Genomic DNA, 18,042 nt, shown 5'->3' with positions numbered 1-18,042 from the left:
AATTTTGAAAAACAAAATAGGAGGAAAACCTTTGCCTGATTTTAAGATTTCCCATATAGCTTACACAGATCAAGACAGTGTGGTACCAGCACAGGGACAGAAACATAGGTAAGTGGAAAAGAATAGAGAATACAAAGAGCCATGCAAATACATCTTTACAAAGGTGCAAAAGTAATTAAACCTATGAAGATGGCGTTTTCAACAAACAGTGCTGTAGAAATTGGACAATGTTCCCTCTTTGCCCCCCACCAATGTGGACCTAAGTCTTATACCTGACACAAAAATTGACTGCAAATGGATCACAGATTTAAATGAAAAGTTATAAAGGTGTTAGAAGACAACATGGGAGAAAATCTTTGGGGTCTAGGGTCGGGTGAGGCATTACTAGACATAATACATAAAGCATAGTCTATAAAAGAAATAAACTGATAACTCAGACATCACCAAAACTAAAAACTTTTGTTCTGAAAGACTTTGGTACCACCAAAAATAGTGTTTGAAATAACATTTTAGTAAACAACATTAATTCAAACATTTCAAAAACGTTGTAATGTTTTTGTAAATGAAGACATTTATCTTCAAGGGACTTCCCTAGATACTGCACAGAAGAGCACAGAACTGACAGAAGAGGACCCTCTTGAACTTGGAACTCTGCTCATGAAATGAATAGGAATAAGAAAAACAGATTACATTACTTCTATAACAAATCTATCCTAAAACAAAGGAAAACTCCCCAAATATAACTCCCCAAAACTTCCACCCAACTAGCACAACTTCTCCTAAAAACACCCTACAGTGTTAAACAGAACTGTAAGACAAAAACCACAAGATCATCAAAAAGAAAAACTCAAAAAACTTGAGAGAACTGAAAAATACATGTTTTCGCAACACAATGGAATTAAAATAGGAAGCAATTACAGAAAGTTATCTGGAAAATTCTCAAATATGTGGAAATCAAATTGCACACATCTAAACAACCCATGGACTTAACAAAGAATTCATGAGGGACATTACAGAATTCTCTCTGATGAATGAAAATGAAAGCACATACATCAAAATTTCTGGAAAGCAGCTCAAACACTACTGGAGAAAGAAATTTATAACACTGTTTATTTTAGAAAAGAAAGGCTGCAACTCAATAATCTAAGCTCCTACCTTAAGAAACTAGGAAAAAAGGAGCAAATTAAAACTACAATGCAGGAAATTATTCCAGAAATAAAGACCTGAAGATACACATTAAAAGGGCCCATAGGAAAGGATGGAAAGATAAATTCTGACAGTTTCAGACTTTAAAGATAAAAACAAATTTTCAGGGTTTCTAGGCAATATTCTGCAGTTAACTTACAACAAACAGCAAGGTAATTGTAACTAGTGTCAGACTTTCCAAAAACCTACAAAGCAAGTGAACAGTGGGCAGCATTTTCAACAAATTAAAACTATAGAACTCTCAGAAGAAAAAAGCTTCACAACACTTGATCTGGCAAAGATTTCAATATGACATACCAAAAACACAAGCAGCAAAAGTAAAAATAGGTAAGTGGGGACTACATCAAAATTAAACCCTTCTGGGCATCAAAAGATAATCAAAAGAGTGAAAAAGCGACCCATGGAGTAGAAGAAAGTATGTGCAAATTATATACTTGATAAAGGATTAATAAGAATTTCTGTAACTCACGAACAACAAAACCCCCAAAAAACCTGATTTAAAAAATGGGCGAAAGGAGCTGAGTAAACATTTCTCCAAAGAAGATATATAAATGATGAGAGCAATACATGAAAAGATGTTCAACAGCACTAATCATTAGGGAAACACAAATCACAAGGAGAGATTACCTCACATCTATTAGGATGGCTACTATTTTAAAAAAGCCCAGAAAATAACAAGTGTTGAAACCTGTTAGGATGTGGAGAAACAAACTTTGTGCACTGCTGTGGAGAATATAAAATCGTATAGCCTTATGGAAAACAGTGTGCAGGTCCCTCAAAAATTAAAAATCCTACTCCTGGGGATTATCCACAAGAACTGAAAGCAGGGACTTGAAGAGCTATTTGTACACCCATGTTCACAGCAGTATTTATCACCGCCAAATGATGGAAGCAATTCATGTGTCCACTGACAGATGGAAGAAACAAAATGTGTGGGTGTGTACAGGTATCTCGAGATCTATGGAATATCCACAATGGAATTCCACAATGGAATATTATTCAGCCTTAAAAAGTACAGAAATCCTGACACACTAAAACACGGATGGACCTGGAGGACATGACGGTAGTGAAATAAGCCAGTCACCAAAAGACAAATACTGTCTACAGCAGTCAAACACAGAGAAACAAAGTAGTTGTCAGGACTCGGGAAGGGAATTAGGGAATTATTGTCTAATGGACACAGAGTTTCAGTTTTGCAAGATGAAAATGCTCTGGAGATTGGTGCATGACAATATAAGTATACTTAACACTACTTAAGATGTACGTTTAAAATGACTGAAAACAGCAAATTATGTATTACGTGTATTTTATCACAATTAAAAAACAAATGCAAATCAATTTTTCTATCCAGCCAAGTAATCCTTCATGAGTTAAAGAATAAAGAAAAATTGTTTTGAATGTGCCCTTCCTGAGAGTCTATTAGAGGATGAGCTTTTTACCCAACCAAGACTTGACTGGGGAATCTTTGCGCACTAAGAGAAAACGCTGGGGCGGTAGGACCCAAAAATCAGTATTTTTAGTTCCCAGATCATTCCAAAGTACAGCAAAGGTTCAGAAAAACATGCAGTTTCTCCTAATTTAACTTACTGCAGCTATTATTCAATCTCATTCTGTTTAACAACATGTAAATATTTATTTGTGTGTCTCTTCCCTCTGTCCTAAGCTTTATAACAATAGGGACATCTCTATTCCAACAGAGACAAAAAATACTGTACACAGAAGATTGATGACTGGGCAAAAGTGCATGGGCAATAGGAGCAGAAAGAGGATTTGAAATAGGCACCCAGTAACTCATCACTACTACTGCTAATAAAGAAAAGCAGAATAAGAACTGTTTGAACAAACTAAAAGCACATCAAATATGCCTGAAATATACAAAAAAAAAAAAAAAAAAAAAAAAAGAAAGTTGGCAGTTCTGTCAGACAAAGCCAATGGAGGGCTAGGAAGTACATACCTGCTCTCCTGGCTGCTGAGGACTGGAAGTGGTGGGCTGCTGAGGCTGCTGTGGCGTAAACTGAGAAAGCTGCTGTTGCTGCTGCTGCAGAGTGTTAAAAATGAGTGAACCACCTGGAAGCTATTAAAGAAGAACTAATTAGCTGATTTCGTATTATTTAAATTTCTTTATTCCATACATACTTTGGAACATTCACTGTGTATCAGGCATTTTTCTCTGGATTGAAGAAAACAGGTGAACAAAAACCAAACCAAACCAATATCCCTGCCTTTAGAGAAAATCTAAAAACAATTTTTAAGTACTACGGCTTTGGGCTCTCAAATATGTAAGTAATCTCAAACATGTATTTATCTGCTTCAGGTTAATAGTTAGCTATCCAAATATACATTGAACTCTTCTTACACATCAATATAAAACAGCATCAAATGACTACAAAGTATAAAGGAAACTAGTGATGATCAGAGACACACATTAAGAAAACTTCTTTAATTTGTTCTAGCTTTATGAAAACCCAGCATGCATGGATTCTTATGTAACACAGTAGGGAATTTCAAAGCTGTAAAGGAAGTGCATATTTTTAGTTTGGAGGTACTACTCGCTGCTCTGTCGTTACATTATCTAAAATACTCCAAAAAACAAACCAAACCAAACACCTCAAAGCACTTGTTAAGGCACCCAGAAAACTCCATGTTAAAAATTAAAACTATGGTTTCCAAATGCATCAGGAAACAAATGGTTTTTCCATTTATTCTATAGGGGTTTAAGTTATAGTAGTCCCCGTTTATGCATGGTTTGCTTTCCCCGGTTTTAGTTACTACAGTCAACTGTAGTCCACAAGCCGATGAGCCTCCTGATATGGTCAGGTCAAAAGTGGCCTAATGCTATGTCACAATGCCTACATCATTCGCCTCCCTTCATCTCATCACATAGGCATTTTATCATCTCACATCACAAGAAGGGTGAGTACAGTACAATAAAATATTTTGAGAGAGGAACCATATTTACATAACTAATAGTACGCTGTACTATTGTAACTGTTCTATTAGTTACTGTTAATCTCTTACTGTGTCTAATTCATAAATTAAACTTCATTGTAGGAACTGTTAAAATAAAGGGAAGCCTAACTAGAGTTAGGGGGCTCAATGTCATTTATAGGAAGATTGTTAATTATAAGACCCCAACAAAAGAATCCTCAACAGGAAAGAATTATCAGTGACAGTTACTGGGATGCATACTACATCTCCTACAAGAAATCAACCACCCTGAAACTCATCCAAAGAGAAGCTGTCATTACCCTGAACTTTTCTCATTTGGACTTCATTCAAAACAACCCTTTCCAACTTCCTCCTCCATCATAAAATAACATTCCTCTCCTTCATCTGTTGAACTTGCCTATGGTTTTGTCATAGCTTGCTTGACCCAAATAGCAATTTTCTGTTATTCCCAAATAAACCCATTTTGTTGGTAAAATACCTGACAGTTTTATCTTTAAGGTTAACAGTATGATGTATTAGAAAAAACAATATATACAGGGTTTTGGTACTACCCATGTTTTAGGGATCTACTGGGGGTCTCAAAACATTATCTCCTGTGGATAATGGGGGACTACTGTGTAAGCACACTGAAGTCCTTATGAGAAAGTCTGAGCAAATAAATACCCAACTATAGAACTGTTAGATCTGCATAGTCAAAAAAAAAAAAAAAAAAGTGTAAGTCAAAATCTCTAAACCCAGTACAGCTCATCGTTAGACAAATTTGGAAATTTGAACATAGGCTAAGCCAACTGTTCCTTCCTATGTCAGGTAATAAATGTAGCAAAACATAATTAACGTATAAAATGGCCTTGTTCCTTATTATTAGTGCTATTAAGGAATATGCAGGCAGGAAAGCTGGCTAAATAAACCAATGTGATTACATTCTGTAAATACACTGTCTGCATCTTGTGTAAGAAATATTTTTTTAAGTTTTGGCTTAAAATACATTTCCTGATTTGTTTCTTATTCCTGAATACCAGGTTGGGTTGATTTGTCTGGTTCTCTTATTTCCCAATAATCCAAAACTCTGCTATTTTATGTCCAGACATTTAGAATCTAAATCTAAAATTCTCTGTAGATAATCCTATTGATTTTCCAACCTGGTAGCTTTATATTGGACTTCATCCTTCAAGTACTTAGCGTAACACCCAGAATATTCTAAGTTCACAACGTGTACTAAATTCTCCACTTTCAATATCTATATGTTGACACTGACAACATGTTAAGTAACGCCTCACCATTAGACACAAACTAATCTGACACACATTTATTGAATGACTATTAAGTGCCTGGCACTGTGCTAAACAATCATATTCTACTTAGGAAAGAACAAATGGCTATTTTAAAATCTCTCTTCAAACAAATAGTCATACATACAATGTACACATAAAATGTCTGTTGAGAAAGGAATTATTTTCTAAGTATATTGATTACTGCTATTGTAGGCAAGTGTAGTCCTTGGTAGTTGACTAGGCAGGGTGCTGGAACCAGTGAGCAGGGTATACAGGATACAGATTCTTTCTCCTTACACACTTTCCATGTGATCATACAAAAAGAGCAACAATTAACCACACCCTTAGAAGATTTTAAACGGACTTCAAAATTTCAAATGCTCATATGATCAGACATACATCATTAAAAAAGATATAAAGTATAAAAGTTTCAATCAAAAAGTGTTTCACATTTACCTGGAGTAGATTTAAGGGCCTGAGATTTGAAGTATTTTTTAAACCAAATGGAACACCTGTTAAAAGAAACTCACGGTTAGAACAGGGAATTAAAATTTTATTACACTTCAAAATATTTTATATGTTAGTGTATAGGAATATAACATTTTAAGTACTTTCTGCATAGACATGGTTATTTTTTCTATAGTTTCAAAATACGTTAGAAAACAAAAAAATTCATCACTATGGAGCACCACATGTACATTTTATAGGCATAACTCTGAGATATTGGGGGTTCAATTCCAGACCACTGCAGTAGTCTGGAAGCAAAACTGCAATAGCCAATATTGCATTAGATCAAGTGAAATGAATTTTCTGATTTCCCAGTGAATATAAGTTATGTTGATATTATAGTCTATTAAGTGGGTAACAGCATTGTGTCTAAAAACACAAGGTGCAAACCTTAATTAAAATATTTTGCGAAAAATGTATCAGCCTAGCTTTCAACGAGTCATATTGATGGCAGATGAATATAACAAATGCAATTAATAATGAAAAGACTTGAAATATTTCAAGAATTACCAAAATGTGACCAAGAGGTATGAAATGAACAAATGCTATTGGAAAAATGGCATCAACAGCTTTGCTTAATGCAGGGTTGCCACAAACCTTCAATTTGTAAAAGAAAATGCAGTATCTGCAAAATGCAATAAAGCGAGGCATTTCTGTAGTCTATCGTTTCACAAATGATAACTTCGTTATTACTGTTTTGACTTTTGGCTGGAGAAAGTAGTAACTATTGCATAATAAAACTATCACTGTTACAGAAAAACATTTCAGGTATTGACATCTATTTAAATTCTTTCATGCTAAGTATCGTATATACAGTAATAATCCTATCTTTGAGAACCCAAATACTATGTTTTTCAAGTATAAATGGTAATATTAATAAGGTTAAACAACACTGAATTTTGTGTATAAGGCTCAAAACTGAAAGTCAGGAAACAATGTTCTGTTATTCTGAATTTATTCTCAAAAATCTGTGAGGCAACACAGAGCAGATTATAAAGCAGGGATTGGCAGACTTTTTCAGTAGGCTTTGTGGGCCACATATGGTCTCAAAGTATGTGTACATTCTGCTAACAAAATATACCAAATTGAACACTCCTTAAAATGTATCTAGTCCTCTAAAGCAGACAATTGCATTAAAAAAAAACATGAGGCAGGACATTCACAGGCAATAGTATCAAAGCCTTGTATACGAAAATGAAGGTGCATAATCACTCTAAAATATTACAGTATTGATATACTATAGATTCTCATGAAAAGATAGGACATAACTTCTTTTAAAAATGGATCACCTCTGTATAATGTTTAATAGCTTACCAAAGGCACTTTCAGATCACTTCATTAATTTCTCTTAAGTACCATCTGAAGTTAGATATTTTTACTCCCATTTTACAGCAATGAAACTGAGGGAGACAAGTGACTTCTTTCAGGCCCCACGGTTAACATCTGGAGCCACGTGTAACTACTTGGTAGAAGTATATGTAAATATAAATATTCTAATTTCAACATTTGATTCCATTTCCAGGGCTTCTGCCACTAAAGAAACATTTATGAACATTAAAATGAAATCACCAGCTAGAATTAGGAAATCAGAACAGTATGTGTCACCTTGTTTATATTCTTTGGGTTTGACTTCTCAACTCAGAATAAATTTTTCTTACTAGAAGTTTGTTTTTCCTGCTAAATTTTTTGTCAGCAGTAAGAAACTGGATTGTTCCAAGATACAACAACATGTTCTTTTAAACAGCACTAAAAATTAGTACTTGGGACACCTGGGTGGCTCAGTTGAGCGTCCTACTTTGGCTCAGGTCATGATCTCATGGTTCATGAGTTTGAGCCCCGCCTCGGGCTCACTACTGTCAGCGCAGAGCCACCTTTGGATACTGTCCACCCCTTCTCCCCTCACCCCTCCCCAACTTGCACCCCTGCACATTCTCTCCCTCTCAAAATTAAATAATTTCAAAATTAAAAAAAAAATACTGTAAGTCGTTACAACGGTTTCCCAGGACATTCAATAGCAATAACTACTGCTGAAATAAAACTATTACTAAGTATGATGAGGACAAAAAATATTTTTGAATGCTTATGTGTTTCAGGCAGTTTAAGTCCATCATCTGTATCGACTCATTTAATCTTCACAAGTCTGAGGCAAGGCATTAATAATTATTCCCCATTTTATTAAGAAGGAAAGTGAGGTGACTTTCCCATGATTACACTGTTAGTAAGCTGCACAACTGCAATTCAAACTCAGGCAGTCTGGCTCCAGAAGCTGGGCTTTTTATTGCCATTCCCTGTTGCCTTTCTCATGCAACCTAGTTTGCAAAATGTATTTCTTTTACCTGGAATAGGACTACACTGACAATAAGGCAACCGGTTAATTTATTATGTTTGGAAGGCAGATCGAGTTTGTAGAAACTTACCATGTTTTTTCACAGAATTGTTAAATGGTTTTTAGTTCAAATATCAGAACTTCAAGGGCTTTTAAAATGAAATAACTGCGACATAATGCTTCAAGAAATAAGGACATTAAGTGTATACAATATGCTTACAATGACATTTTTATATTAGCATATACTTTAATTTTTTTAGAGGTTATTATTTCCAATATTCTGACCTGCTTGAGAAGCTGCCTGCATTGCACCGGGCAATGCATTTGGTAGCAGACCTCCTGAGGGTAGAAGGCCACTCAGGTTTATTCCTGCAGGAGTTATGGCACCAGTGTTACAGCCCAGCATAGGGTTTGAACCACTCATCAAAGCCTGGGCTCCACTGTGGGAGAATAAGACAAAGCATTAAACTTGCACTACAAAAGAAAAACTCAACTACACAGTAATTCTTTGGATTAAAAAAACAAACTACTAAACAAACACAAGTAGCTACTTCTGGTCTTAAACATCAGCTTTGGGGCTCAGTTTCATTTTTATGGTAGACAGTGACAGTAAGATTATCTAAAAACTAAGCACCGTATATTTACCAAGGTTTAAGATATAATTTGGAAGAGTAAAACATTAATTAAGGGATTAAAAGGTGGTATCACTGAGAATAAACAGGATAATCTATGCTGCGGTCAATACGAAGTAATATCGTGTTAGTGCACTAATACATGCATTACCTAAAATAAAAACATTCTTGTTGAGATAGCTTCTACTCACATCTAAACTGTTTTTCAGTTGCAGATATATGCAATTTGTTACTAATTTCACAAGAATTTATTTAGATCAGTAATAAGATTTAACAATCTTATTGCCACATTTAACAGATTTTTAAAAAAAAAAATTCAGAGCATCAGTGCAAACTTACCAAACAGAGCCCACTACATTGATGAAGTTAAGTCCAGCAGAGTTTGCCATGACCTGGGTGGCCGTGGTTCCTGTAGTTATGGATGTTACCATGGTGGAAAGAGGAATGGTCGTTACAGGCATTGCCTGGCTCAGAGACCTTTGCTGCTGAGCAAACTGAGTTAACAAAGTGGGCTGAGGGGTGAAGCCTGAATCTTGGGGAGTAGGGGTGGCTGAAGGGGTAATAGGAGTTGAGCTCTGAGCATCAGGAGGGTGTGGGGTCGATGAAGGGGTTGGTGTAGGAGTAGATGGCTTAGGAGTTCCAGATCCTGCTCATTGAGAAAAATAAAAATTGCTAGTTTGTTATAAATGGCCAGTCCTTTTTTAAAATAAGGTTAATGGAATCGTACTTAGCACTGACAATTTGTTCCAGTTTTTTTTTAAGCAGTTAACTGCAAGTGTTAATTTCTACACATGATACATGAGTGTTGCTACACTCAATTACAATTAAGGATGCAGTATATCACCTAGCAATTCCATCAAAGATGCTATTACAGTAACAGTAAAAATATACATTTGTATTCTACCACAATACCCATTTGAAAGTTAATTTCCTACATGCTACCTTTGGCCTAAAAAGTTTAAGAGGAATTCAAATTATTTTTTGTTATTTACGATTTCACTAATTTAGAACTTCATTTAAAAAATATTGCTTATTTTCTGTAACAGTCTGAGATAAACTCTGAACATATTTAATTACATATGGTTAACAATCATATTTGGCACCTAAATATACATGTTTAATTCCTAACACATCAAGTTTATCCTGACAAACAAATTTACAAAACACAGTTATAAAAGCAAATATTTGATAGATAATACTGCATCTTTAACAGTAACTGTGTACTTCTGTTTAAATGTAAGAATGTATAGAAAATCTGTTGTGAATGAAGTATGCACAGTTTATCAACTTTTTAAAAAAAAACAAAAACAAAAAACAAAAACCAAAAAAATAAAACCAAAAGCTCTTGAGGTGTTTTCTTTTTTAGCTTTCATGTCCTGCAGAAAGAAAGGAAAGAAATGTGAATGTCCAGAAGCTGTCACTCAACCCTTACTTAAAGTAACAACTGTGTGCAGTAGATTAACATAATCCATACCCACAACATAAGAAGTGTGAATAAGACTTCCAGGAAATTTATAAATTTTTCTTTGTGCAAAACAAGAAGGCAGAAAAATTACACCTTTTGAGCTATCAAGATGAAGATGTTTATATCTAAGGCAAAGACTACCCTATCACTGTGCAGTGTATTAAAACTTTCAGCACACTTTAGTTATCTACAAAAAAATCTAAAAAACTGGAATGCTTTTTTGCAAATTGGTACCTAAATATCTCAGAAATCTCTAATATGAAGAAATTCTCCCAACTGAATGCTAGAATTCTTGCATAATTCTTGATGTTAAAAAAAAAAAAGTATTCAGTAGTAAAAATTACATTTTAATATTTTCAGAATAATGCTTTATGATCATTACCACATTTTAGTAACTGATTACAATTTTTAAGAGTGTAGGAGTGTTTTTGAAAAATCGGTTTTCAGTTTATTTTATCACCACCTTGGAACTAGTTGGTTTTTTACATATACAAAGATAGGACTGCAGCAACAACTCTTATGACATTTTTTTCCATATCAGCTACATAGTTTACATAAAATGTAACATGATCCTAGGGTACACTGGAATAAAAAATATTTTGGAATCTTATTGCCACATTTAACAGATTTTTTTTAAGGAGATGTGTAGGTTGCAACTCTGTAAGGTATACACACAGTGCATACATAGATACAGAAAAACAAATACAATTACAATAAACACATAATACATACAATCAACAAGAGATCTGCCTGAAGCTTCTAAAAACTTATACATTTTGGGTACATAGTACATTCAGATTTCAGTATTTTACTGGTCAAAAAAAAAAAATAACTTTTAAGAAACGCTAATGCAAAAAGCTAATGAAATATTTAAGTTATAACTCACTTTGTGATGAACTGGCAGGTGACAAGGCAGCTGGAGAAAGCATGCTGACTTGATTGAGATCCACAGATGACTTCCGAGAAAGACTTGGTGGCTTGGAAGCAGGAGGAGGAGTTGGAGATTTAAGAAAGCTGCTGGCCTGTTGTGGTGTAAAATAGTTACCTAGAAGAATACAAAAGTTATTTTCCACACTTATAATTCAAAATTCTGTGAGTTATGTCAAAATATGAGTAAAGTTTAAAAAATAGATAATGGCTGTATGACGTTTCTTACTCAAGATGAGAGAAAAGTAAAGAATGTGATACCTGAAGAACTATTTCCTGAGCTTGAGGGGAGTTTGATGGGTGGAGGTCGGTGTTTTACTCCCTTCCCCAAAACTGAAGACTGAACTGACACAGTCTCGGGCTGCTGAGAAACAGGGACATTAAATATACTTGTTAAAATTAAGTTCAAATCAGAAATTCATAAACTAATCCCACCACAGCTTCTGGATGAGAACACACAATTTAAAACTCTCCAAAGTACGCTTAGTGTTATAGGTTGGGTATTATAAGCATTACAAAAAAATATAATTTTGCATAAGGCTATCCATGAGATAAATTACAGTATACATACAGGATGAAGGAAAGATTTCTAAGTAGGTGGAGACAAAGACTTTGAGGGAGAAGGGCAGAAAGGTATACTGAAGGCAAAGCTTCCATTCTTAAATCTTTTTCAGGAAAATAATAATTGATGAGGCCGGGTGATTAGTATACACAGGTGTTCATTATGCTTTTCTCTCTACTTTTGTGTATATTTGAAAATTTCCATTATATAAAGTTACATAGTAAATAATACCCCCATCCCTCAAAAAATAGTCCTTAACATTTCTTATATTCCTTGATTAACGATTAGGCACAAAAAAGTAGCAGTGCAAAAAATTAGGTGCATAAAAGTAACCAAACACACTTCTGTTTCTTTCCCTGGAGAAAGTTGACTTAAGCTGGCTGAGCCACTGGAGCTGTGTGACATTTTGACTGGACATTTGGCTTCATTCTGGACCAACTCCTGGTACTGATTGACTACCCTGGAATATCAGGAGTAAACAAGTAAGGATTAGTTAACTGTTTTAAACATAAATTTACAGGCAATAAATAGTAACTACTAATAAAAGAATTTCCATCAAAATTAACACAAAAACCTCAAATTAGACAATTTAACTGTGTGCCAGAAGTATATTCTTTTAATCTTTTCAATGACAAGCTAATGCTCAAAACGTTTTGCTAATTAACAATCGAAACATAAACATACACATCTTCCTTTTAATACAGATATTGCACAGATTACTTAACCAATAAGCAGACAAAGAAATTACCCATTACCTTTTACCCACATTCTGATTAAAGTACTATTTTAGGAATTGTCTTCCTTAGCTACCACAGATATGTATTTACTTATTTAAAATAAACTATATTTTAAACATTATTCTTTTAAACATTAATTAAACAAAATCCTTTTTTTCCTAATTCTATAAAAAAAATCCTAGTAATAGCTAAGGTATAACAAAAAAGTTGTGACTCCTAGCGGAGTACTCCCTTATCCTATAAAAATGAAGTTTTTCACATCCATCCAGATTAAAGATAAAGACACAAATCAAATATTTTTACCTCTCAGCATCAGTCTTTGATCCAATAATAAACCTGAAATGTTTAAGAAAGAGAAAAGTATTAGGTTAAGAGTAGTGTTAAAGAGCCCTGGGATTACTTTTGAAGGCTTCCATATTTTAGTGATTGTAGTTTTATAAAAGGAGTCAAATCTACTGAGATATTCCAAAAAAAAAAAATATTTTTTAAATACATTTAAACTTATGAAGCAATGACCAAGTTTTGCATGCATTATAAAATAATCCTGTGAATAATTTGGTTGATTTAATTTAAGGGAGATGTAGTTTTGCACAAAACTTATGTGTCAAAACAAAATCTGGGCTGAAAGTTACCAAATACTATACATCCTTGCAAGTGTCTGCCCTACAGTACAATTCACTGGACTGCTGTGTGCAAGGCCTCTGGCCTTCCTCTCACTTTAACCTTTGATTTTCGTCATTATTAATGTCTACAGAGCAGATCTTAGAAGAGATTTTAGACAAGGAAGGTAGTTTATTGCCAATTCAATAAAATGTCTTTACCAAATCCTTTTAAAAAATTTGACATTTATATGATTTCTTAACAGATTAAAGTAGTGAGTTTGTTTATTTTTTAATTACCAATTTGAATGGTCATCTGTGGAGGAGCTGAAATATAAAATGTAAAAAAAAGAAAAAACTTGGTTAATGCAGCTCAAACTTTAATTTCATAGTTATTAACTCAAGTAATTTATGAATATGGAGGAATGACTGGAAGTAATAAATCATGCAGCATTTTTGCAGCAACTCCCTGACATAAAGGCAAAAAATTCAATTCTTGTTAGATTTAATCAGTTGGGTTTTGAACTGATTTTTTTTTAATTGAAAAAAAAGAGTATCTATTATTTTCTTGTGTTTGAGAAAAGTTAATAATTTAAAATGACCAATGTATGTCTTTAAGGGGAAGATTTTTTAAAATACAGGTAATCAAAACATGTGACCTTTCTACATAGTATTCAACAAAAGAAACTGCTAATGTGAAAAATTACCTAACGATTCCGTAACAAACTATTTCTTACCATTGACTTTTACTTAGATACTGGTGAGGTTGTTCTTTATAATTCATCTTTCTGTTATAGTTTCAATTAGTATCTTGTGTTAAAAGCAAAGACTTTATAAACAATTTAACATAGGCCTGGCCCCTGCTTTTTTTTCTGTTGAGCTCCTCTTCTTTGTAGTTTCTTCTATTTGAAACAGCATCAACTTCATTGAAAAACTAATAAACTAACAATAAAAACAAAACTAACTACTATTAGCTTGTACTAAATATATGTAGTCCGTAAGTTTTGGAAAATCAAATATATATATGTACATGTATAGACACATAAACGCTACATATATACATCAAATTAATATAAATATATAGAGATTTCTAGAGCCAATAACTACGTTAAGCGCAGAGTCTTTGTCCTTACATGCAGTACCACAATACCAAGTATCTTTAATAGCTTCATCATTTATAGTGAACTTGCTTCCTACTTAAACAAACTACTTCTTGGAAAAACTTCATGTTCCCAGGATGCAGTCATAATGAGTAAGAGGGGTATCAATGGCATACCGTTCAAAGCAAGTATGAAAATATTTATACCACAGATGTTTAAAAATATATCATTATTATTTTAAATAACTCTTGGACAACATGGTAACTGTAATTTAGGTTTACTTATGTCCACTCACAAATCTAACTGGAGTACTTAACTAACAAATGAATCCTCAAAGGGAAACTTTTACTCATTAATGGTTCATCAATAGTTGCTGAATAAATTCTGATGTCTAATTTTGTCAATTACATGTATTTAACAGAACTCACTGGGATGGAGACATCTGGCTGTCATTTTCTTCATCTTCTTTACATGGCTGTATCTTGCCATAGTAAAGTGGATCACCAAGTGACTGCAAAATGGTCAGCTTTGTTTTCTGATACTGATTACCAGCTTCACATTCAAATACATAATCATCTTTTACATCCTGAAAAAGACAGAACACCCCAGATAAGCACCTTCTTCAGTAAATACATAATCAAAATTAACAAAATAAATGACATATTAACTTGTATTGGGCAATAAGAAGACATAGCATTTTGGTTATAGACCTGTTTAACACTTCTGAGAGAATAAAGACTAGGACTCTTTTTTACATAGCACTTTAAGAATGAAGAGTTCCAAATAGTTAACCAAGCCCAAGTGAAATATGGCAGAATTTCATATGGACATATGAATGCAAATACTAAATACTAAAAAGATAAAACTTCATTATGCAACCAAAAGAGAAGTAAGAATGCAGTATTACATTAAAATTGCCCTTTATAATGGAAACCATACTTTATGAAAAACAAAACACCTGTTTTTTCCTTTAATTCACTAAACCCCCAATACGTCCTTTAAATTAAAAAAAAAAAAAAAAATCCTGGGCACTTCATGTTTAATAAATTCAGATCCCAGATTAGAAACTGCTTTATTAGAAAGGAGACTGCTGTAGTGATTACTTACATGGGCTGGCCAGACTGTTGGTTGTGAGTCATCAGATTTGATGGACTTTTCCACTTTAGCGTATTTCTCCACCTAAACAATCAAATCGATAGACAGCAGATGTAATGGAATCAGTATTGTGACGAAAAGAGAAAAACCTAAGTAACTCAACAATGTAGTTTCAAGCACAAAAATTCCTAACTCGCTAATACCACCAACTATTTATGCTTGGTTCAAAACTCTCCTGATACGTTAAGCTTGACCAACTGGTTTTAAAAACAAAACAAAATCAGAATCTCTTTTGTCATTAAATAGGTATAACAAACACAGCTGCTTTTTTGGACAGTGCCTCTTCTTTTTATTCCATAAATTGGTATCACAGTCATCCTTTAGCAAAGTTGGAATGTCAGAGAGATCAGGAGCAGGATCTTTTCCTTTGCTGGACTTGAAGGAAACAGGAGTTGTCATGTAACAGTGGGCACAACACTGGAGGAAGACTAGGGAAGTTATGTATTAAAGTTGGTAAGATTTTTGTGAACCTTTTCCATTTTCTAGTAAGATAATGACCACATATTCTGTATTATCTCCTACTAGTCTGTGTGAATCAAATATACTCATTTTACTGGCAACCATGATCTTAAGAGTAAATCAGACTCCCCTGGGAACTTGGTAAAATTTCAGATTTCCATGTCCTTCCCCTGAAGACCTGACTCCACTGGAAGGTCTGAAGTGGAGCCTGAAATCTATATTTCACTGGTATTCTAGATGAGTCTTCTAATCGATTCCAACTGAAAATCTTTGTATTCGGGTTTTGTTACTCAAAGTAGGCTGTGGACCCCAGTTATCATGCAACTTGGGAGCCTGGCAAAACTGCAGCATCTCAGGCGCTAGCCCATACCTGCTGAATTAAAATCTGCATTTTAACAAGCAAGCCAGGTGACTAGGATGTATATTAAAGTTTGAGAAGCACTGCTTTAGATATCCAATCTACCCTTCAAAGCTAAATTCCACCTTTTGGGATTTACACTAATATCTCTTCTCAAGCAGCATTCCGTCAGAAAACACAGAAGTTATCAAAAAAAAACGTGGCTTATTCCCTTGAGTTGTATATAGTGCAATTCTGATGGTTTTGGCTTTGTGCTTTTCACAAATTCTTCTTCTAATCTAAAAAATATAACAATAGTACATGTGCCAGCCTATGAAGGATACAGAAGAAAAGTAAACACCTATTAAAATAACTAACCAATTGTGGAACCAGAAAAGACCCTGAATAGCCAAAGCAATCTTGAAAAAGCAAACCAAAGCAGGAGGCATCACAATCCTGGGCTTCAAACCATATTACGAAGCTGTAATCATCAAGAGAGTATGGTACTGGCCCAAGAACAGACATTCAGATCAATGGAACAGAATAGAGAACCCAGATATGGACCCACAAACACATGGCCAACTAATCTTTGACAAAGCAGGAAAGAATATCCAATGGAATAAAGACAATCTCTTCAGCAAGTGGTGCTGGGAAAACTGGACAGCAACATGCAGAAGAATGAACCTGGACCACTTTCTTACACCGTACACAAAAATAAACTCAAAATGGATGAAAAACCTAAATGTAAGACAAGAAGCCATCAGAATTCTTGAGGAGAAAGCAGGCAAAAACCTCTTTCATCGTGGCCACAGCAACTTCTTACTCAACACGTCTCCGGAGGCAAGGGAAACAAAAACAAAAGTGAACTACTGGGACCTCATCAAAATAAAAAGCTTCTGCACAGCGAAGGAAACAATCAGCAAAACTAAAAGGCAACCGATAGAATGAGAGAAGATATTTGCAAACGACATATCAGATAAAGGGTTAGTACCCAAAATCTATAAAGAACTTATCAAACTCAACCCAAAAAAAACATATAATCCAGTGAAGAAATGGGCAAAAGACATGAACAGACACTTCTCCAAAGAAGACATCCAGATGGCCAACTGACACATGAAAAAATGCTCAACATCACTCATCATCAGGGAAATATAAATCAAAACCACAATGAGATACCACCTCACACCTGTCAGAATGGCTAACATTAACAACTCAGACAACAACAGACGTTGGCGAGGATGTGAAGAGAATCTCTTTTGCATTGTTGGTGGGAATGCTAGCTGGTACAGCCACTCTGGAAAACAGTATAGAGGTTCCTCAAAAAATTAAAAATAGAACTACCCTACAATCCAGCAATTGCACTACTAGGTATTTATCTAAGGGATACAGGTATGCTGTTTTGAAGGGACACATGCACCCCAATGTGTATAGCAGCACTATCAACAATAGTCAAACTATGGAAAGAGCCCAAATGTCCATCGATGGATGACTGAATAAAGAAAATGTGGTATATATACACAATGGAGTATTACTCAGCAAACAAAAAAAAAATGAAATCTTGCCATTTGCAACTATGTGGACGGAACTAGAGGGTATTATGCTAAGCGATATTAAAGACAAATATCATATGACTTCACTCATATGAGGACTTTAAGACACAGAACAGATGAACACAAGGGAAAGGAAGCAAAATATAAAAACAGGGAGAGGAATGAAACATAAGACACTCTTAAATATAGAGAACAAACACAGGGTTACTGGAGGGATTGTGGGAGGGGGGATGGGCTAAATGGGTAAGGGGCATTAAGGA

The 18,042-nt window shown here is 34.4% G+C and overlaps 1 protein-coding gene across 20 annotated transcripts in view; it reads right to left on the bottom strand.

Annotated features, from left to right (window-relative positions):
• Positions 1-18,042, bottom strand: part of SUPT20H (SPT20 homolog, SAGA complex component) — a 43,706-nt gene that overhangs the window by 4,169 nt on the left and 21,495 nt on the right. For 14 of the 20 annotated variants that reach the window (XM_019447714.2, XM_053900116.1, XM_053900114.1 and 11 more), the window contains 11 exons: positions 15,389-15,460; positions 14,710-14,867; positions 13,482-13,508; positions 12,886-12,918; positions 12,188-12,305; positions 11,545-11,647; positions 11,243-11,401; positions 9,231-9,537; positions 8,545-8,699; positions 5,883-5,938; positions 3,161-3,280 (listed from right to left, as the gene is read on the bottom strand). In XM_019447714.2, coding sequence (XP_019303259.2) covers positions 3,161-3,280; positions 5,883-5,938; positions 8,545-8,699; positions 9,231-9,537; positions 11,243-11,401; positions 11,545-11,647; positions 12,188-12,305; positions 12,886-12,918; positions 13,482-13,508; positions 14,710-14,867; positions 15,389-15,460 — 1,308 coding nt within the window. The remainder of the gene's footprint in view (positions 1-3,160; positions 3,281-5,882; positions 5,939-8,544; positions 8,700-9,230; positions 9,538-11,242; positions 11,402-11,544; positions 11,648-12,187; positions 12,306-12,885; positions 12,919-13,481; positions 13,509-14,709; positions 14,868-15,388; positions 15,461-18,042) is intronic. The other 6 variants (XM_053900123.1, XM_053900137.1, XM_053900126.1 and 3 more) reach the window with 3 other exon arrangements.

Source organism: Panthera pardus, unplaced genomic scaffold (genome assembly GCF_024362965.1).
Source record: "Panthera pardus isolate Hobbes unplaced genomic scaffold, ASM2436296v1 HiC_scaffold_1, whole genome shotgun sequence".
Classification (NCBI taxonomy): Eukaryota; Metazoa; Chordata; class Mammalia; order Carnivora; family Felidae; genus Panthera; species Panthera pardus.
Note: the sequence above shows the minus strand (reverse complement) of the source record. Positions and strands in the feature narration are given on the sequence as shown.